A 22,093-nucleotide genomic window follows, 5' to 3' on the forward strand; every position below is an offset into this window, starting at 1 on the left:
TTTCTAGGTCAATCCCAGTTACACCGTAAATTGTTTAACTATTATCAACTTGAAGGTAATGGGCTGACCTGTTTGGTTTGCTGTTTTGCTGTACTTACCCTTGTCTAGGTTTTTTATTTATTTTAAAAACTTGCTGAAGACTTGTTTTTGACCAATTTCAGGAATATTTCTTACCAGAATGGGTTTTTTTAGTAATACTAGAAACCACTGAAGCAATAGATTCCCCTTGTAATATTTTCCCCCTTGATTCTACAACTCTACAGTTTCATTAACTCGTTTTTTTAAATAACACCACAGGAGGATTTATCAGGGGAAACCAGGGTCTCTCAATTAACCTAAACTTTTATTTTAGGCGTCTGTATAAAAGGGATTTTCTCTCTTACAAAAGCTGAAGTGAGCTGCTGTGGTATTTCTCTTCAGAAAAAGCACAAGTAATTGTGAGATGGTTTGGTTTTAACTACACTAATTTTATTCAATTTCAGATCATTAGCACTATTTTTTTAGTATATTCTGTGAGCTTCTCTAGGCTTCTCAGTCCAGAGTGGAAATGGAAATTGACTGGGAGGGCAAACAAAGGAGCCAAAAAACTTTTTAAGACCCTACTGCCAATTTATTTTTCAGATCACACAAAGTTTCACTTACTTTAAGGACCTTCCATCTGACCTTCTTTGGCAGCACACAGGGTTTGTTATTCAAATAAAAGACTGCTGACACAATTTGATGTGGGCACCTGCAATTCCACCCATTTTGGGTGCTATTCCCTGACCATTGCTTTCCCATGGTTGTAAAGAATTCCACTATCATCCCTCCTCTGAGATTTTCATGCAGTACATCCTAAGAGGAGTTGCTAAGTTGTCTTTCTCAGGTGTTAAAAAACAGATAACTCACCAGCAAATATAAGGTATTAGTAGCACATAGTCACATAAAATTTGTATGTAAGGCAGCTTTAAGCTCTGCTGGCTGCACCATGTCGATCATGGCTGTTAGAATTCACCTGCACCTGGAGCACCCTCTGTGGGCACAGACAGGCTGGCACCTAGAAAGAAAGAGTTTAACCTGAAAATTGAGTTTTCAGATATTTTGTAATAAGAGTTAACATCTGTAGATGATAACACCTGAGCTACTAGAGCAGGCAGATACTCAACAGCTGCAAAACACTTCCCATGACTCCTGCACAGACACTAACAGGGAGGTTTTGCTGTGCAAGCAGCAACCTAAGAATTCCCCAGAAAGTATATCTAATTTTGTAAAAAAGTGACAGGAAATACAGATTAACCCAACCAAAGCTTTATACCTACATACATCCAAACTTTGAAGGCAAAAAGAACTGAGTTCCATGAAACACATTAGGAAAATGCTCACCAAGATCACCCTTTTCCTAGGACTACACTACTCAGACGTATTTTCCATCTTTCTCCCCTCCAAGGACTATCCTCTCAATATGTTAAGCCAAACGTAAATGTGAGGTTCAAATCCAGCCAAAATTCTATGTGGCTCCCACTAGAGGAGCCAAAAACTATAATCAGGAGCAAACATTCACACTACAAAGTCCTGCATCCAACTAACCACAGCAACAAAAAAAGCTTTTTATTGCCCAGGTGGGTTGTTTTCAGCTCCACCCACCAGGCAAAGCGCCTATCCTGCCCCAGGGCCCCAGCCTTCCCCAGTCTGGGTTTGGAGGCTTTGTCACACACAGTTTGGACATCAGAAGAACGCTTTGAGGCTTAAAGGCTATGAAAACTTTTAGCAATATGCAAAAAGAAAAAACTAAAGTCAAAAGACTCGCAACAAGATTTTGAAATTTCCAGCTGCTACACAAAACTACAGAACAGTTCTGATAAGGTTGAAGTTGCAGACACGAATCTAAATGTGTCCTTTGTGTATCTTGTGGTTGCACTTTACTCATTTACAGAAATGTTTTCAGCAACCAAAGAGAAGTCCAGGTTGATCTTGTCTGTAAATTGCAGGTGAGATGCAATGGGACCCTCAGCTGCAGTTCCCAGATAAGCAGCAATATGTAGTTACGTTACTTTTTTTTTTTCCCAGTTAGGAAAAGCAGGAAGGAACTCAGTTTATCCAGTCAGGGTTTCCTCCTTGTTCCAGGCCATTGCATGCCCAGGGAAGGATTACCCTTCCTCACCACCACAGCATGACTTGTCCAGCAAGATTTCTTCTAAATCAAAACTTTATGTAAAGAAGGATCTGGGTGAACAGAAATAGGTAGAACCTCTAGAGAGCAGTCCTGTTCTCCAGTATCCCAGTGTGTGTTTCTCTTACAACATTTCTGTGTATTTTAATGAATTTTCTAAATATTTTAAGTATTTTTTTTTGAGTAGAATGGAAGAGTTTCGGTCCAAGGACACATGGAATATATGCAAAGTTAGCATAAGGACTAGTGAGTCACTAGCAGGAGAAAGCAAAGCAGGCACAAAACTTTAAAAATATATAAAGAAGTTTATTAACAGACCTGAGCAATAGGAATTACTGCTCAGTAAATATTCTGTAATAGCAAAGGAGCTGTTTATTATGGAACCTGGGGTTATATCTAAGAGGAAAAGAACCAACCCACCTTCTTTCCTGATACAAAACTATATGAAACCATATGTTTTGGTCTTTGTGTATGAAGTTTTAAATTTCAAATGCAAAATGAATTTGCCTGTTTTCAGTTTCAAAGTGTGTGCGCAGACAATCTGACAAGTTTAATTACCTGGCCATCTGCCTGGCATGTACTGCTCCAGTCTTTTCAGACTTCCCTTAAACTTGCACTTTCTTATATTTTGCAGTGCCCTCCTTTTGGGGTTTGGTGAACTCAGCTTGGAATCTTTGCTCTGTTGGGAAAAGGCAGTCACCTGTCAATATTGAAACCAGCCATATGATTTTTGATCCCTTCCTAACTCCTCTTCGCCTAAACACAGGGGGAAGAAAGGTAGGTGGTCTGTCCTGTTCTGGTGTACATAATAAATGGAGTTGGTAGATTTAAAAAAACCTTTGCTATATTTTATATTTCTAAAGCATTTACTTTTATCTGGCAGCTCCGAGGCAGAATAACAATGTCGTGTGTTTTTATTAAAGATACTCCTGAAATAACTGAATGAATCAATTCTGTTTATCCAGCTGAAAGGTTGATATTTCAATTCTGAAATTATTTTATAAATAGAACATCTTGAACCGGTTAGCAGTCTTGGCAATAGTCATTAGTTTATAATGGTTTTGTGTTGCTTTTCTTATGTTGGGGTGCTTAAAATGGTATTTTAAAGTATTTATTGCTTGTTCCATGCAGTTGTCTCTTACCCAATCTGTGGTACAGACCAATGCAGGTAAAGAGGCACCATGAGTTACAATATCAGAGCAAGCAGAGACTCCAAAAAAAGGTTATCTGAAAATCATTTATCTTCCCTTGTTGTCATGACAAACAAGATGTCTGCTGGAAACAGCGTGACATTCTAGGAATTTGGTCTGTGGAAGTACATGGAGGTTCTGGTGGCAGATGTGCAAATACATCAGAATTGATGTGGGCTTCATCACAGAATTCATGAAATGGTGGTGGTGTTATTATTGAAGGACAGTAATGCTTCCAACTCTGGCCCAAATTTCAAGGTAATATATACATTTTGCTTTTTAAACAGAAATGTGTGGAGGGTTTTAGTTTTGATACAAAAAAAACCCCAAAAAACAAAACCTCAGAGTTTTAATGACTCTGCTATTTACGTAAAGGCTTACACATTTCACATTATATATCTAAATTACAGAATGACAAACATGAAATTCAAGAATGTGGAAGTTGTCAGTGAGTCAAATGCAGGAGGTTCAGAATATTCAGTGTCTCCAGCAATTCTAAGAATTCAACTGGGTTTTTGTAGCAGCTCAGAGCGAAGCAAATGTCTGATTGTTGATAAAATTTGGAGGCACTAACAAGGTGAGAGATGCTGTATCAGTAATGAGGTTCTTACCATGTTCACAAACACTGCCACTGATGACCTTCTGTCGTGTTACAAGACCAGGATTTGTTCTTGGTGTGATTTGTCTTGGAGAGGTTTCCAAAACGGTTAAATCCAAATTCTCCTTTGAGAAAAAGATTGCAATTTCGATGCCTTAATAAAAATTCTTCATTCATAGTTAAGGCTTCAGTGAGAATTTGATTTGGCAGGTAGTATATTTGTGTTCCCTTCCTCAGTAATGTTTTTTGTATGTTAAAAATAGAGGTGTGTTTCATATGGGCTGAAGCACTTCAGCTCTCAGAGCTCTGAACCAATTGCTATGGCAGCCCGGGAGTTTCTTAGACAAGACTTAACTGTGATTATGCTGTACATGAAAGGATTTTGTGGAACTGATCCTAAGAAAAATGATGAATAAATAAAAAAGGGATTTGATGTGGTTTCAAATCAAAGTTAAAATAAGCTAGCTTACATGCACAGTGAACAAGAGAGACAGCTACTTGCACACAGAGTCACAATTATAAACCTCTTTTGGAAAAGGGGATGGGAGGAGGCTCAAGCTCTAAGAGAGCAAGATGGAAGGAAATATATTTCTCAGTTCAGTTGTTCTTGGAACAGTAACTTCAAATTCTTTAAAAATTTTTTTGCTATTAATTTAGGAGTTCAGTTTTATCTGAGTTTGAAAAATATTTATTTAATTTTGAAAGCAACATTTCTACTTTGTGTGCTCCACTTTGGAAATTAACTTCTGAGGAACAGAAGTGGCTCACTCACAGGAACAGAATCCAAGACCAATGTATGATCACTGTCTTAATACTTCCTCTTACCCCTTTCAGTCCTTGCCACTCATTTCCTCTGGGCTTTATTTTTAGTGGGGAGCATTGCTTAATTTCTGTAAACCAGTTACCTGTTTAGTTCTCCCTTCTCACACCTTGGCAGACCAAAACTGTTCCATTCCACTACAGAGTTTGTGTCTAAGGTTTCCACTTAAGCACATCCCTTTCTGGTTCCTTTAGATAGTTTATTTTATTTCAGTGTTAGTAGTGGAAGCCTTTTAGTAAACCAGATTGAGACTTTCCTACAATTTTTTAGACTGCTTGAAATAAAGCAATATTTTTCTTTTTCCTGAAGAGAAGAAATGGTCTGACAGGAGGGTATGAAGGACAACATCACTGTTTTCCTACCCTGCAGCGTACAAGGGGAGGAAAGCCCAGTCTGTGGCCTATCACACAGCAGGTGACTTAATGGTTACTTCTGGTCTGAGGCTAAGAAGAAAATTCTTCCCGTTCTATTCAGGAGTAAAAGGGATGGCAGTGCTATTTGCCAAATACTTGTAACTCTTTGATCCAGTTTTTTGCAAAAAGGTTGTGGGGAGCAGTGATATATTGCTTTTTGTGCTGGCCAACAACTGCAGAGCAGTATCAGTTCACACATTTACAATTCAAGCACCATCAGATGTTATTCTGTGTTATTCTGTATGTGTGATTCTTCATTTCCTGAAAAAGTGGCTTTTCAGGTCCTGAAGTCTTGAGTGTCATTGATACAGATAATTGGATTTCAAGATCCAGAATCTCAGCACAAGATATTTAATGAGTTTACATGCAGATAAATTCCCCAGAAGAAATGCTGCTTTTGAGGAAACTCCCCAGGTTCCAGTTCTCTCTCAGGCCCAGCTTTGTCTCTTGGTTATCCATTTTAATGAATTTAGCAAGCAGCCCATTTCAGATAAACAGCCCTTTCTGATAAACAATGCCAGCCCTTATTCATTTGCAAATCACACTCCTCCATGTCACAAAGAATGGTACCCTTTTACTTTCTCTGCTCTTTTTGCCTTGGATTCACTTAAGCACTAAAGCAATCAGCACGACGAGTATCTTATGCTTAGGCAGGAAGCAAGTGGGTTTCAGTCTCCAAAGCAGGGATTTCCAGCCTGTCATGGATGATTGTGGTGGATGAACAAACCACCCCACTTCCCACTGACCTTGTCCTTTGCTGGGATTCCTTCCTCTGTGCAGCACTGCAAGAGCTCTGCCTTTGGTCCCCCAAATTTTGTCCCTTGCCTTTCTGTAGCCCATCTGTCTTTGGTCTCCTGGTTCCCTTTGGACTTAATTTCAAAAGCCCCATTTCTAAAATTCCTTAAGAATGAACTACAGTTCTTGGCCATACTTATTTTTTTTCTTTTTCTCCTAAAAACATGTTGAGCAGCAGCATTTGCTTTAGACACCAAGTGCATCCCTGCCAATTAATTAAACCTTGCCACATCAGTGACCTTATGTCTTACGAATCATTGTAGGTCACACTCAAGAACTGAAATTGTTGCATAAAGCAGGTAAAGTCCTGTTTAAAACTACTTGATTTTTAAGGTAGGCAAGGACATTATACCTGTTGTTGACCTCTGGGGAAATAAAAGGAATTGATGTCTGCTGGCTAAGGACTGTTTCTCTGTAGCTCAGTGTGCATAAATGGATGTTACTCAGCAAGATCCACACATCTGCCTGCTCACATGGAGCATTAATGAATGCAATCACGTATTACTTAAATTAGTATCTTTATAAATAATTGGTTCATTCTATGCATCACAATATAATGGCAACATTTAGCAGCTTCTAAACTAAAACAGGGTAGGAGAAAAGAGATTTATGGCTTGAAATCAGTTAAATGGTTTCTGTGCCAGCTAGTTCTGATTCCATGCTGTTCAATCAATTCAGAGTATTACTAGCATTTTTCTCAAGAGTGCAATATATGAAAACTGCCAAGCTTTGCTTTGGTGATTACTAAAAGGACAGATACTGCTATGAACCATATTTCAGCACTGCAGGAATATAAAAAATGAATTGTTAGAAATGGTCCAGGAGGAATGGATAGCAATAAGACATCAATGTCATCTGTAAACTGACTTGTGATAAATTTTTAGAGGTCTTAATAATATGATTTTTGATTTAGAGTGGCTTTGGAAAGTCAAAAGTCTGATGCAAACATCAGAAACTTTAATGAATAAAAAATGAAACATAGTACTGCCGCTCAAATATTTTTTTAACGTTTCTAATGCTTCTGCAGTTCTGCATGTTCTGGAATGTGTTAGTGAGTGACCTGGTAGTGGAACCTGCAGGTTAAAGTAATTTGTTTATTCACCCTCATCATGGAATTTAGAACAGGACAAAAATGCTGCGCTTTCTTTCAGAGGTACCTGCAGATTTTGCTGTTAGTAGATTGTGCATAGGGAAAAACACATTCAGGGTCTACATCTTACCCTATACTGGGACCTCTCTTTCCTTATTGCTTCAGTTGTCCTTGAGATTGCATCAGTTCGGAATATGTGACATCTTGGTGTGTTCTCACTTTCTGGTTGTCTCTGACACAGATCACCCATGAAATGAGTCCTGAACAGGCACAAGAATATACATCTGCAGCTTCTTCATAGCATAAAGGGGTTTTTTGCTCCAGTGTAACTACTCTGCTTGACATTTTATCTTGTCTGGTGCCATAAAACAAGCTCACTGCTCTGTCGTCGGAAATTTCCTGGGAGATCCTAGACCTGGAGAGCAATTCAGTCCCCAAACAGCACTGTAGCCTCACGTTGCGCTCGAGATATGACTTCTATTTGGCAGCAGGACCTTTCAAATTACGTGTTACTGTCTCTCAGCTGCAGTTGCATGGTGATTCAAAGCAGTCCGTGGTGTCCTAGCAAAGGTGCCTGTGCTGTCCCTGGAAATGCACTCAGTGGTTGTAATCAGAAACATCAACAGGATCTGCTTTTCTGGACACTAGGCAGCAGATCCATTAGAAGGTTAAAGATGTTATTGAAGCTGAGCTAACAGATCCCAGCCAAAGGTCTTGCCCATCCTTTCTCCCTCCTCATGTTTATTTCAATAAGTTGCTTTCCACTTTTCAGTCCCTAATGATGAGACTTAGAAAAAAAAGATTGGAGCAGCAGCTGGCCTCTAGCTACAGTTTGATATATTCAAAGGAATTTTCACATTTGCCCACACTGCTTAATGCCCCTTTCCTTTTTACTAATAGACACCGTGTGCTGCATTGATAGTATCTTATTTGGATTTATTTCATCCTGCACTTAGGTCTATTTATAAACCTAGATATTTATTTCAAGCCTTGCAGAAGTAAAAGTAACATATACCTTGTCTGTGTACGTGATTCTCTACTTAGGGCTGTAGTCACTGGTACGAAAAAGGCTGAAGATTTTTTTCTCTCACACTGATCCTGTTGTTGTAGTAAAGGTGTGCAAGTCTCCTCACACCATATGCTTTAAATGAAATATAGTTTTGTATTTTAGCACTGTTAAAACACATTTCCTGGACTCAAAATGATGATTCTTTGCTTTTTTTTCTTGTTACAAACATTAATAAATGTATGACATACTGAAATGTAGTAAAATATAATAATATGTTATTTAAAGTGGGTATTTTTGACACAATATCAATGAAATGTTGTTAACTGAGAGCCCACTGTAATGGATGGGCATGTTCCATGTCATTTTGTACACAGAATTTGAAGCATATTATCAAGGTCAGGATATCTGGGGAAGGTGCAGGCATGTCCAGGGTTGTTGTTCAGCTGCCACCAGTTCAGGAGGCAAAACCCTTGCCATGCCAAACAGAATTAGTAAGAATCCATATCCCTCTCCTCCTGGTAAATCCTGACCTCAGCATTTACAAGTTTGTGTCTGCAGTTCAATGGCAAAAGGCTGCAATTTCTGTACATTGGAGATTTCTTTTTCTTCTCAGAAGGCAACTGTTGGTTACCTGTTCTGGTCAGTCCATCCTTTAGGATGGTGCCATTCAGGACTTTGAGTAGCTACGTTGCTATGTGGCTGCCACCCCCTGTGTCTAAAATGGCTCTGGGATTCTGCAAGTGTGGATTGGCACATAAGTGGGGACTTGATAATGTGTGTAAGGTGTCAGCTGCCCATCTGGGCAGGTGCCACACTTTCACTGAAGCTGTTTGTGGCAGCAAGGTGCTGATCCAGCTTTCCAAAGAGCTCGGCAAACAGCAGGCACAGGGATTTCTGGTGGCAGCTGTGAAGTGGGAGCTGTCAGGGCCTCAGTTCCTGACAAATTGGACGTAGCCATTAACGAAGTGAGGGAAAAGATTCCTTTTTTTTTTCCTCACTTTCATCCAAAATGGTTAAATCAAGAAATCACCACACATTCAGCAGGGATTTCTGCCTTGCAGCTGGAGCAGGTACTGTGTGAGACACACGTCAGCTCTGCTGTGAGATAAATGACACTGCTGCCAGGGTAAAAAAGGTGCCATTCCCAATTCTGAGTAGCAGTTTGGTGCTGGATAGAAGTGCAAGTCCATTGTTTCTCCTCCCAGAACTGTTAATCTGTGATGGTTGAAAATTGAAGCAGGCACAGTTTGCTTATAGATGGAAGAATTAAACTATGTATTTTAGGATTAGATGCTAGAAAGGAGCTTAAGGGGAAAAACTGAAAAACTGTCGTCAATGAACGGTATCTAATAATCAAAAACAAATCTGTGGATCAGCAGCTCCTCATCTAATTGGGATCTGGAGGGTGGAGCAGTGGAAACATTTAAGCTGTGTGTCATCCAGCAGGCTGAGGGAAACCATCAGTACATGGTTCTGCAGCAGAGGAGGAAAATGTACATAAATTGGGGGTAAGAAACTGTTCTTACTATAACAGTGTGTGTTACAGGGGCTTATAGACCTTAGAAGAAAACTGGAAAGATGAAATAATCCTTTTGCATGTACCCTTTTTTATTTGGGATGTGTTGTTCCTGTACAGAAAGTGACAGAGACTCAGAGCTCGTAGTGGTACTGTTGGTGTGTGGTAGCCCTGTGTCACTTAGGTAAGTGTTTAAATCAGTACCTCTTTGTCTGTGTTATGTAATTTCCAACTGAATCAATTAGAAATAAGCATTTTTACCTCCAGCTTTTTTATCAAGTCATTGCTTGTGTCCCTGAGCAACAAACAGACCCAAACTACCAGGATAGGTCTGACAATGGAAATTTTAGCTTTTATGATGGGAAGATAAGAGAAGAAAGTTTAACTTGACTGCCAAAAATCATCGAGCAGCTTGTTTTAACTGGAAAATGTGAAGAAGGAGATGAAAATAAACATTTTCTCCTGTAAGCTTGCACAGAAGAAGAATGTGTTCTGCATTCTTATTCACTGTAACAACTCAGTGCCACCTGTCTCAGGGAGGCTGTTCAGCAGGAGAGGATGTTTCACAGAACATGTCACGCTGCCACATAGATACATTTGGGATATACACTGGGATGAGGAGGAAGGGGAAGGGGAAGAGTGGGAAAGGGCTAATAAGGACAAATTGTGTCTCTTTGCTCTCTGTGGATGTTTACAAAGGAATGCTTAAAAAGAAAAAAGAAATGGCTTTAGCCTTTATTCCTTTATCCTTTCTTCTGTGCCCCAGCCAGCAGCTGGAGGCAGCACATCAACATTGTAATTTGCTGCTGATGGAATTAAACCTGTGCACTCACATTTCTGCAGTCCCCCTTTTCCTGCCACTCTGTAAAGAGTGCAGAGAAACCTATCACAGATATGACTTTAAATCCCAGCATCTTCCAGGGCTATGCCAATGGCAGCACAGCTGTGCTGAGGAGGCACTTAAAAGCTCCTTTGAAGATCCTTTGCCTTCACTAAGTATTTAGTCTTAACCATGTATTTCATCTAGTTCTGTATCAGGTAGCACTATTTAAGACCTCTACTCAAAACAGCGTTCAAATGTACTGAGCAAAGAAGCCTTTGAGGGGAAAAAAAAAGGATTAAAATGTGAATTATTTTTAATCATACAGATGTACTTATGATATTGTCACAGCCCTTCCAAATCACTGTATTTGTGTGTTTTGTTTGGTAAAGTATATTATTTATGTGATGGACATGAATAGCTACTTTTGAGTGACTCAAATGGTGCAGATACACATTTGTGATCTCTTCTTTCAGTGCAGTACTAAAAACCACAGGGCTGCTGTGGTTTCCGTAGCCGGAAGATAGATTGGGATGTAAATCCCTGTTGGACAGATATGGGGCTATTTATTGGGTATTGCTCAATTAGAAGCACAGAAACACTGTTAAAGAGCCCTCCTGGTTTGATGTTGCCCAGGGACATACTGAATGCTGGAGACAGAAGCTCTGCCCTCCGAACCTCCCTGCCAGGATGGATTTGGCATGGATAGAAGGCAGTGATATTGGAGATCCTTGGATTCATCAGCCACAACAGGAAATCCATGCCTCTAAATCTCAACTCCAGGCTTAAAACTTTGGCACTTTGTCTTGTCTATTAGAAACCACCTCAGTGCAAGTAAACCACTGGCTACCCATGACCAGATGGATGTTGCATCCAGGTTTTTCACAGTGCTTACACCACATTTCTTTTATAGATGGATACTTACAGAATATAGTTCGGAAGTAAAGGGATGTATGCCAGTTTTGGACAGAATGTTCCTCTTACCAAGTTTTGTGCCACCTACTTACCCATTTGTCTCAACCTAATCTCCCAAGTCTTTGAACTAGCTACATGTGATTTTTGTATCTTGTTTGATTTTTTGAGAGGCCTTTTTGTGACGAGTCTTCTGTTAACACAAAGTGTTCCATAAGCAGAAGAAATAATGCAGTGTGGTTTTCTACAGAATCTCATTTTAGCTTCTTTCATTTTAGCCTCTGTCTCCCATTATCACTTCTCCACTACTCCACAGATCCCCTCATTAAATGACAAAGGCAGAAGATGCTGTGGCTATTTCCAAGTTCTTTGTGCCAGTGGATGCTCCTGCTGACTGCCCAGTTGACTGCTGCTAACAGGAACTCTATAATACTCTGTATTACGGAGTTTTACCTGCCTGGTCCTCAGCACAAAGTTGGTTTGCTCTTTTCTTCTAGCCAATTTTCACAAAATACTGAGATTTCTTCTTTGTCAGAGCTGGATGAACTGGCCAGGAGATAATGGAATTTGTGGGGGGAAAATAGGAAACTCTTCCCAAAACAGTTTGTTACTATTATAATGAATTATTTGCAGTATATTTAATCATAGGCACTTACTAAAAGCAGTGTCTGTGAAGACAGGAGCTAAGGAGTTAAGTGACAAACAGGGAATTTTACAGGTAGATGTATATTAAAGGAAGAAATTGCATATCCTGCAGGTTGCCACTGATCACATCACCACAACAGTGTTTGGCTGCTGTTTTCTCCAGCAGAAATGCATCATTTTCAATATCTTTCAGGGAGCACAGCACTGAGGACTCACCATCATAAGCAAAATGAAGTTAATAAATTAATAAAAATATAGCATTCCTTGGATAAAAATCTTAAGGAGTCTCTCACCCTAAGGAGTTTTCCTTCTTGCTTTAGAAAATCCTACAGCATTTGCTCATTAATGATCTGCTATTTCCTTACAGTTGTGATAAATGTCAGTCAGGGAGGTAAAGCAGCACAAAGCCTTCTGAGAGCTGCTGCAAACTGCAGTGCAAAGACACTGTAAGGACTGTGGGACTTACCCTGAGCAAGGGCACAGCCAAAATCCTCCCTAGCTCCATGGTCAAGGCTCACAGGCCAAAGGGGCACGAGGGAATCTGCTCAGAAGTACCAAAGCCAGCTCAAGAGAACCAGCAGAGGAATCAGTTAAGTTATGAAAACAGGGTGTCTGAGCTCGCACTGCACAGCTGCTCTGGAGCTCAGCCAGCCAGCCAGCCACAGTGGCCATTTCTGCATTTGTGCCCATGGCTTGGGGGAAACCTCTGCCCAAACAGCAGGGTATTTGTATGGACTGGTATTTTTCAAATGTCATGTTCTTTAAATGCTGTTTGAAGTTGAAGGTTTGCTCAGTTCCCCTTAGAATATCACTGCAAATATCGCCAAGATGTTTATATGTGTCCAGCTGCTTCATCGCCTCCTTCTCCTATGCTCCCAAAAGAGTGCAAGGAAAGAGGAGAAAATATTTAGCAGGGAGAAGTCTGAAACCATTTTCATGATGAATGCTCACCTCTGCAAGGGAAGGCATAATATCTTCATGAAAGGACCAATCCTTCATTCTCAGTGACTGTTGTGTTGTGTGTATGGCTGCCTGGATTGCTGATGGGTACCCCTCATCCCCTACAAAATAAGCCAAAAATGTAAAATCAGAAACACATTTATGAATATTTTCCTCACCACAAAGTCTAGAATATGTTTGTTCATTGAAGGCTGCGCTAATGAAAACCTCTATAAAGTTATCTTGGTTTGAAAGACAGGTGTCTGCCAAGGAAGGTGGGAACCTCTCCTGGAATGGAAAATGGGACCCCCTTCCCTCTAAATTAATAGAACTGAAATTAGCGGGCTTTCAGGCAAAGACCTGGGAAAAGGAATAGCAGTTCTTTACATGTATATCTATGTGTATGTGTGTATAACAAGGCAAACAAACAGCAGCAACGCCAGCACCAACCACCAGAAGCAGAAACCCGGCAGCAGCCTCTCCCGGCCGCAGCACCTTCCCCGCGCTGCAGCTCCGCTCGCGGCCGCCAGGGGCGCTGCTGGCTCCCGGCCGGGCAGGGCGGGTGCGGCGATTCCCCGCCTGCAGGGGGCGCTGTGCCGCCAGCTCAGGTGCTTCTCCCTCACGTGGTAATGGCGGGTGGGCTGGACGATGAAAAATGAGCTGCAGCAGGAACCTTGAGCGGCAGCTGGGATGGCAGAGGCAGGCACATCCCCCGGGGTGCCAAACAAAATGCAACAGGAAACTCCGCAGCCCCAGCAGGAGCTGCGGGGGTTGGGCGGACACTAGGTGCTGCGTTAGAGTGTAGCTAAAAAGCCTGAGGCAGTGGCAGAAATCAGCGGAGCTGGGTAGCAGCAGCTGGGCCTCTCTTCTGCTGCACACAGCCAGGGCGATGCACCCTCCGGGAAGGGGACATGGTTGGGGTCCCGGGTTTCTCCCCTGAGGCACCCAAGCAGGTGGTGAGGGTCCTTTCCAATCAGATCAGGCATCAAAAAGGTCCCAGTGCAATAACTGCTCTCGTGAGCAAGGGCTCATCCACAGTAAGGAAGAAGCAGTCCAGGGCTGGGCTGTGGCAGTGGATTCTCCCTGCAGTAAGCAACAGCTCGACTGTCCTCCTCTTGATGCTGAGAGCCAGAGAGCAAGAGGAGCTGAGCCCAGCCCCTCACCCCCAGCCAAAATCTCGCAGTATCTCTGCTCTTCCCAAGAGAATACCCCTCTGCTATGATAGTGCAGCCAGCTGCACTACTCCCCCTCCCTCTTGGCCACATCTTTTGTTGCTCTTAAGTACTGGTCATTATTGTCTTTTAGCAACAGATGGGACAAAAATTCCAGGAGAGAACAAAACAAAAGGAAAAATCTTAACCCCCTACAAAGGTACTAGGTCAGAACCCAGAAATCATCATAGTTCAGGAAGTGTTTCACTTGCATCTCCATTATTCTTTGGGTGAAAACCTGTTTCATTCCCAGATGTCTGATAATGCAGTTAATAATGAGGTATTTCACATTACATTTTCTCAGCTAGTTCTGGGCTCTCTGATTATCTCATTTAAAGGATTATGTATTCCTTTGACCAATGGATTTTGCTCGTATCCTCTCCTCCATTTAGACTTGTCTTTTCCTGAAAGCCCTTTAGCTATAAAACCACATATTGTTTCAACATCTAAAATCCTTTGTCTAGTAATGTTGGTCCTTTTTTAAATGCCCCACTGTGCCCTGCATAACTAATCACGAGCAAAGGGATGTGCAGTGAACTGAAGAGATTCCTAAAAAGAGGAACTACTGGGAGGAGTGAAAAACTTGAACTTTTCTTCCTGCCTCTGCGAGATACCATCTGTTATCTTCAGAAGGTTTGGTACTCTTGTGGAGGTGATTGCTGGAGAGAGAGAGCTGTGCTGGTGTGGGAACATGCAGCAACATTTAACCAAACACTCCACACAGAAATTAGGAACAGTATTACAGCATCTGGTGGATGTAATGGGAGAATAAACCAGCTGTGCTGGATGAAATATTGAGTATGTCAAATTATTACAACAAACTTTATAAATATTACTGTTAGTCTGACCGCAATCATTTTTTAATAGCATGAGAAGACAGATAGAGAGCGTAGTTCTGCACACCAAATGCTGTGAAAAAGAATGATGCTGCTGTAGAGAACAAGAGAACCAGCTCCCAATTAGAGCAGGCAGAAACTAACTGCAAACAAGAAGGGAACTGAAACAGCAATTCCAGAATGAGAAAGATAGTTCTCATCTCAGGATCTGCCATAGTAGCAAGAGTCCACAAAGCATTAAAGAGATATATTTTGCAATTTTTTGCAAAATGAAAGTTACATTTCTTTGGCTTTTTATGGTATTTTGAGCCCAGTCAATAAGCTTTATGACCTGTATCCTCTCTTGGCTCATTGAAGCTGACTGGGCTATCAGCTTTCTGTCCTGGTGCACTACAGATGGGCACTCACACGTTATTTAATGACTCAAATGGACACTTTTGGTGATACTGGATTCTTCAATGAGATACGTAATTATTCCCAGCTTATGCAGCTTTTATTGAATTATTATTGAAAACATAATTTCATGCTTGGTTAAGCTGTAAATTTAATTCATTCTCTAGCAAGATTTAGGAACAAATATGATACTACCAGTGCTACTCGAAGGACAGGAGAGGCAGTTGTAGCTACCCAGAAAGTCTGAACGGGCTGAGCACTCACTGGTTGGTTTTCAGCAATTCCTACTCATATATTCAAAAGTGCAGGAGAAATTTTTCCATCTAAAGTACGCCAGTTGTGAAAATTGTCACTTAGTTGTAATACATAGGTTGAGTCTTGTGAGTACATTGCAGTCCCAGTTAGTTGGATAAAATGGAATTGTCACTGGGCTTTTTGGTGGCTTCACGACACAGATGATTCTTTGAGTGGGCAAAGGACTTGTGGCTGCTTAGGGCTTTTCACTGACCAAAAATTCAACATCTTGGTTGTGTGTGCATCAATTGGGCACTTCCACAAGACTTGCCCAGTCAGTGAGAATTGTCTGAACACAGACTGTGTGCAAGGGACACCCGCTTTTTTGTTTTCATCACAAAATCCAAGAGAGGCTGAGCTGGATAAAGCCATGGATTGCTTTATGCAGGACTGACAGGAAGCTCTGTCAGTCAGCACTGCCTTGAGTCTGTCTGTTGAACAGAACCTGTCTGCTTTAATTCTTATTTCTCTCCAGAAACATTAACTCGTATTCATCTGCTTAACACAGGCATCTACGAATAGCCTGCGGAAATGCCTGCTTTTCTTAAGTAAGAAAAACCTAGCTTTTAGATGCCTGAAGTTTAATGAAATTAATTTCCCCCCTTGTTTCTTGAATATAAAGCAGTTCAGACTGTCTCTGACACCTCCGAGTACATGCATCATAAACTAAAGGTGCAAGAAAAACTTTCAGTGAATTTGACGAGGTAAAAGGGTAAAACCATTCACTAGAAATATATTTTTTCATAATAGATTGGAATTTATGGAAACCCTTAATGACTTCATATTTAAATCATTTATTTAGCATCTGCAATATTTCTTGCTTCAGTAGTCCTCATTTTTATCTTACTAATTCATCTTAGAAGCACAGTGAAATATATTTAATAAAATTTTTTCTTTAACAATCAAGATTATTTAATTATTTTTGCAACTTTGTGCAACATAAACATGTATCACAAGCATTATGTCTTTGACTCTTACTGGCTCAACTGGCAGTATTTGATTATAAAGCCCATGTCATTCTATGCAGGTGAAGAGCCAGAACCAGACACTGGTAAGTATGCTGCTTTCCTGGAAGTCAGTAACACATTAAAATGAGTAGGTCTTTTATGCCACAACTGCCCAACTTATATTTTAAGAAGCCCTGCCTACCTACAGAATGTTTCATCATTTTTCTAAAAAGAATCGGGTAATATTTTTCCTTGAAACAGCAAGGTTTAGTCCTTTTCCTTTTGCTCTGCTTGAATTTCTGCATTTCTGCACTGACTCTACAGAGACCAATGAGAATTTTTTTCTGGCCTGTTGGTGTTTGCAGTTAACTTTAATTTCAGAACTTTTGAACACTCTTGTGTATGGATTTGAGTTTCTTCACAACCTTTTGAAGCTGAGGATGCAGCATATAGTAATTAACGCCCTAGTCACCTTTAGCAGGTTAACTGATTTATTAGGCACAACTGAAAACGGGACCCTGAGATAAGTCCAGCGATCCCTACGACAAAGCAGAACTGTAAACAGTGCGCACAAGACTGGGTGCTCCTTCAGCAGACAAGTACCAGGGGAGCACCTGAGGAGTTCTTAGAGCCTCTTTTCGAACGGGATTGAGTTCATTTTTCAGTCCGTTCTTTGACTGGTCCATCTAGCATGTCTCCGATTGGCTCGTCCCAGGGTGCATTTCTGACCAATCATTTGTTAACAAGTCCATCCCATTGGTTGACTTGTTCACCAGTCCAGGTCCAGAATGATGTCATTATTCCTGTGGTGAGGTTCTAGAAAATTCTTCCCATTAGTCCTTTCACGTATTACCCCCATCTAGTGGTTACATAAAGGCATTACACCAGCACATCAGCATGCAATATGACTTAATTAATATTAACTTCCAGTTATGAAAAGTCGGCCCCCAACATAGCAACTCATTAACTTTGTAACATGCAACTAGCCTATGAAAGCCAAACCGCCTATAACAACATCTCACTGGCTCAATTTTTCATTAACCACATTTTGCTTATTTTACTTTAACACAGAATCTCATTGCAGTCAGTGGAGCAGCTTTTGGCAATCAAAGGAAAGTATTTGGGAGTGGATAGCAAACAGTCTTTGTTGTAGTTGAGGAATTGGTGGCTATGTGTCTTGGGGATGGTTTTTATCCCATATCCATTTTTTTTGTTTCGTTTCTGTTTTTGTGTCTGGAATGGTCACGTCCTGTTCCCCCACAGCCCCCCCGCCCCAGCTCCGGGTGCATCATGATGGGTGAGAGCCAGCCTGGGATTTGCTGCGAGAGTTGGGGGCGGGGGGCGGCTGCTTCCTTCTGGCAGAGCGATCCTCTCAGCAGCCAGGCAGCGCAGCGCCTTTGACGAGAGGTGCTGTTGCCATGTGGATTTTGCCCATTTCTTTTTTTTCCTTTCCCTTCGGCCCTGTGACTGGGCCTTGCTGGCTCGCTCCTCTGCTCCTTTGCTTGCCCGGGAGCCCAGAGCCAGTGCCTGCTGCGCTGGGAGCACGCTGTCCCCTGCCAGGGCCGCCCCCTCTGCACAGCCTGACCCCAAGACCAGACGTCGCTGGTGAGCTTCCCAGGGGATCGATTCCCTGCCCAGCCCCGCTTGCTCTGCCGCTGCCTCAGGGATTCCTGCTACCTTTTAACCCGATGCCCGGACACCCCGTGGCTTTCTGCTAGGGCTGCGGAGTTTCTGCTGTATTTGTTTGCTACCCCTGGTGTGCCCACCTCCGCCATTTCAACCACTTCTCCGAGGTTTCCTGCTACAGCTCATTCCGCCATCCGGAGGGGCACAGGGACAGCTGCCCCCGGGGTTTGCAAAGGAAGCTCCTTTTCTCTCTCTCTCTCCTGCCGTCCAGCCGCCATCGCCGTGTGGAGAGGCGGCCGAGCTGGCGGCACAGCGCCCCCTGCAGGCGCGGGGAATCGCCGCACCCGCCCTGCCCGGCCGGGAGCCAGCAGCGCCCCTGGCGGCCGCGAGCGGAGCTGCAGCGCGGGGAAGGTGCTGCGGCCGGGAGAGGCTGCTGCCGGGTTTCTGCTTCTGGTGGTTGGTGCTGGCGTTGCTGCTGTTTGTTTGCCTTGTTATACACACATACACATAGATATACATGTAAAGAACTGCTATTCCTTTTCCCAGGTCTTTGCCTGAAAGCCCGCTAATTTCAAAGTTCTATTAATTTAGAGGGAAGGGGGTCCCATTTTCCATTCCAAGGCAGGTTTCCGCCTGCCTTGGCGAATACCTGTCCTTTAAACCAAGACAATATGTTAAATAGTATAAATGCTGCTAAGGAGTAAAAAACCCCTGATTTTTGCCAAACATATTTGAAACAGAAAATAGTTTAATGCATAAAAACTGGCATAACATAGCGAAGTTTTGGGGGGGGGGGAGGGTCCCGAGTGCAGGGGAGACAGCCAGAGTAACGACACGTACACCAATACAATTTGAGCATCGTTCTCCACCTTATTGTTTACTTACACCAACTTATATCTACTTTGCAAAGATTCACGCCCTATTCCCACGAGACGGCCTCTCAGCAGCGGGGGAGCCGACCAGTGTATAACTTTGCCAAGGATTTTCAAGGCTGCCTGCTGCCAGGTGTCTTCCAGGCCTGCCTGCAGCCAGGGGCCAGTTCAGGGGTTTTTCCACAGCCACCCTGAGTTGACCAGACTTTCCTGGGGTATCATATGCCCCTGTTCCACAAGGAATCCCTCTACAGTGAAGCTATAATTATTTTAATATAATTTTAATTATCAAATCTATGTTTCTACAGTAGAACATGCTGAGTGTGGGCTTGAGAAATCACTGGAAGCGAAAAATTATTACTTAGTCAAATACCATGATTTAATGAATTAGCCTGATTGAAAAATAAGATAGTCACTAGAATTTTCCTGGCATAGAAAAGCCACTTAACAGCCAAAATTCTAAATTAAAGGCAATTATTAAAAAAAACCACAAAGCAAACCCCACGGGGGAGTAGTAAATTCATAATTTCTACTGAGTAAGAATTGGCAAACTTCTTGTCAATAACTGTAAAACACCTTATATGCAAAAATACTTCAGGACATTAAAGACAAGGCAAGGTATTTGGCCCTATGCCTTTGCATTCAGTACACAATTTATTTCAGCTTTACTTTTCTATTTTCCAGTAAGCCTTTCTTCTCCTTCTTCTCTGTAACACAGGGCTACACAGAAGTCAGGAATTCTAGTGAGACTGGAGTTTTTGTGCAGTAGTGAGGTGTGTCTGTCACTGCTTGTTTTGATGTTATGCTGGACTCCACTTTGAGTCTTTGTTCTCAAACCCAGCTCCTGCACACCTTGGTATTGTGATGTATTGACCAAAGTAAAAATACCTCCAAAATAACTTTAAAGATATTTGCATTGAATACGCAATTTTTCTATCTCTGGCTGTTGCAGGAAGTAAAACTACTCTTTTATCCTATAAAGCCTTGATTAGCTTCTCCTGGTCTTGATATCCTTTTAGAAAAGGTTCCTTGCAAGTGCAGGTAGTGTTTCTCTGTTGCCAAAGGAAGTGCTCTCTTTAATACCACATTTTTCTCATTTAAATACTTTCTCAGTGTTCTGCTCTTTTATGTTTGCAGCTGTTTTAAAGCACCTTAGCTGAAGCCTTTTGAAGTAAAATACACACAAATGCCCTTTATGAGCCTTTCTGGCTTTGTCTCTCACCATCCCTAATAATTTTCTTGGAATGCATACATCTTCTGTTGGCAGTTGCAGATGGGCTTGCCAGAGTGGCTCTCAGCAAACAAGAGCGCATTTTAGAGGATCAGCAGAGTGCCTGTGAAATCATTGCACTGCATTATTATAGCTTATCTTTCTACTTTCATGGTCTGTAGTCCTCATATGGATTTATTTCATCTGTGCTTGCACACAGCTTTGATGGTGCCTTGTACCCTGCCCTGCTTAGACCCACCATAAAGCCTCACACTTAAAGGATAATGCTTATGATGGAGGAAGTATACAGGGCAATAAACAGCTTTTGCAGGTGATTAAACACACTGAAGCAAAGCTGAGGCATTTGAAAACCCCGAAAGCTGTTCATTGTAAGCACAGCAACACGTCAGCTGTGTTCAACAAGCCACAACATTAAATAAAAGCTTCTGCCTTGTCTTACAAAGGCTGGGAGGTTTTGTCCACCAAATAGATCTTTCCTTCTCATTTCTAATGGTGCAGGTGGCTTTCTTTGTGTCACATATGGTTTAACAGGAGATGGTTCCTGAGTAATTGCTTGGGATAAAAGCAGCAGAATGTCTTTCTTCAAATCACTGTGGAGGTTCTTGATGACAGTCCTTTCCTCCTCTTCTGCCCCACAAGAATCCCCTTTTATTCCCAGCTTCTTTTTCCCCTCTTGCTACTACTTCCATTGTCCATTTCATCATTTAATTTCTTAGGTTTTATTTTATTTTATTTTGGTTTGGGGTTTTTTTCTATTCAATGGTGTCTTCACCTCCACTTTCCTCAGCACTTCCCACAGTTTTCCTAACAAGAATGCCTGAGGCTGGAACATTCAGCCACTTAAAGGAAGGGGTTAGAGCTGCAGTACTATGAGTCACAACATTTGTAGTGTCAGGGAATCTCTGTTCCACAAATAGCACTGCTTTGGTAATGATGAGCTATCTAAAACCAAACAGCCTTTTTTAGCAATTAAAATTTACCAAACCATGTGATCTTCAAGAGTAGTTTCTTTAAAACAGGATGAGACTTTTTATTCCAATGGAGGGACATTTGATAAATTCATGCAGATTTCTGTGGGTCTTCCTATCAAATGCAGTGAATAAAACTGCATTTACTATTTTCCAATTTACTGGTAATTACAATAGTAGATACTACCTTGGCTATTTGTGCAAGTCAGACTTCAGTTAACTGCTGGCACAAACTGCATGACAGATAAATATGTCATAGGCCAATAACCCTCACAGAAGACTGTAATTTTCTGTGGATATCAATGGAAGGGAACTTAGAGTCTAATGAAAGAATATTTAATATGTTGCAGTGGTTCACAAAGACAACATTTTTGCTGTTTATTGCTGAGAATTACAGCACAGTCTTCTTCATTTATAAATTAGATCTTGAGGCAGTATCTTCTATGAAAGCAAAATATGAAAGGAGATTTGGAACCAGCTGAGACTGAAGCTGTATGCTGTGAAACAGAATTCATAGATAAAGTGATCAGGAAAAAATCTGGTTGGTAATTCCAGGTAGGAGTTGGCTGAGGTTTTTTCTTCTTTCGTCTTGTCCTTTAATAATTTTTACAAGAGCAATGTTTTAGGGAAACTGATATTTACTCATTTATACGTGGAAAAACATCACAGTAGCATTGTATAAACCCTGTGTATGTTACATTCTTGTCTCAGATAAACACAAATCCAGCATAATTCTGGATTTGCACCAGTATTACTGAAATGCAGATCTATCCTTGAATGTCTTTATCCATTGTGCCCTGTTAAGTTTATCTAGGGCAA

General features: G+C 41.5%; 1 protein-coding gene across 2 annotated transcripts in view; it reads left to right on the forward strand.

The window, feature by feature from the left end:
* CA10 (carbonic anhydrase 10) overlaps positions 1 to 22,093 on the forward strand; it is a 188,220-nt gene that overhangs the window by 72,492 nt on the left and 93,635 nt on the right. For both annotated transcript variants that reach the window (XM_042032381.1, XM_042032382.1), the window contains exon 4: positions 2,784 to 2,926. In XM_042032381.1, the coding sequence (XP_041888315.1) occupies positions 2,784 to 2,926 (143 nt within the window). The remainder of the gene's footprint in view (positions 1 to 2,783; positions 2,927 to 22,093) is intronic.

This window comes from Corvus kubaryi, unplaced genomic scaffold (genome assembly GCF_017639235.1).
Source record: "Corvus kubaryi isolate FWS band 111438036 unplaced genomic scaffold, C.kubaryi_AGA036_p1.0 37353, whole genome shotgun sequence".
Taxonomy (NCBI): domain Eukaryota; kingdom Metazoa; phylum Chordata; class Aves; order Passeriformes; family Corvidae; genus Corvus; species Corvus kubaryi.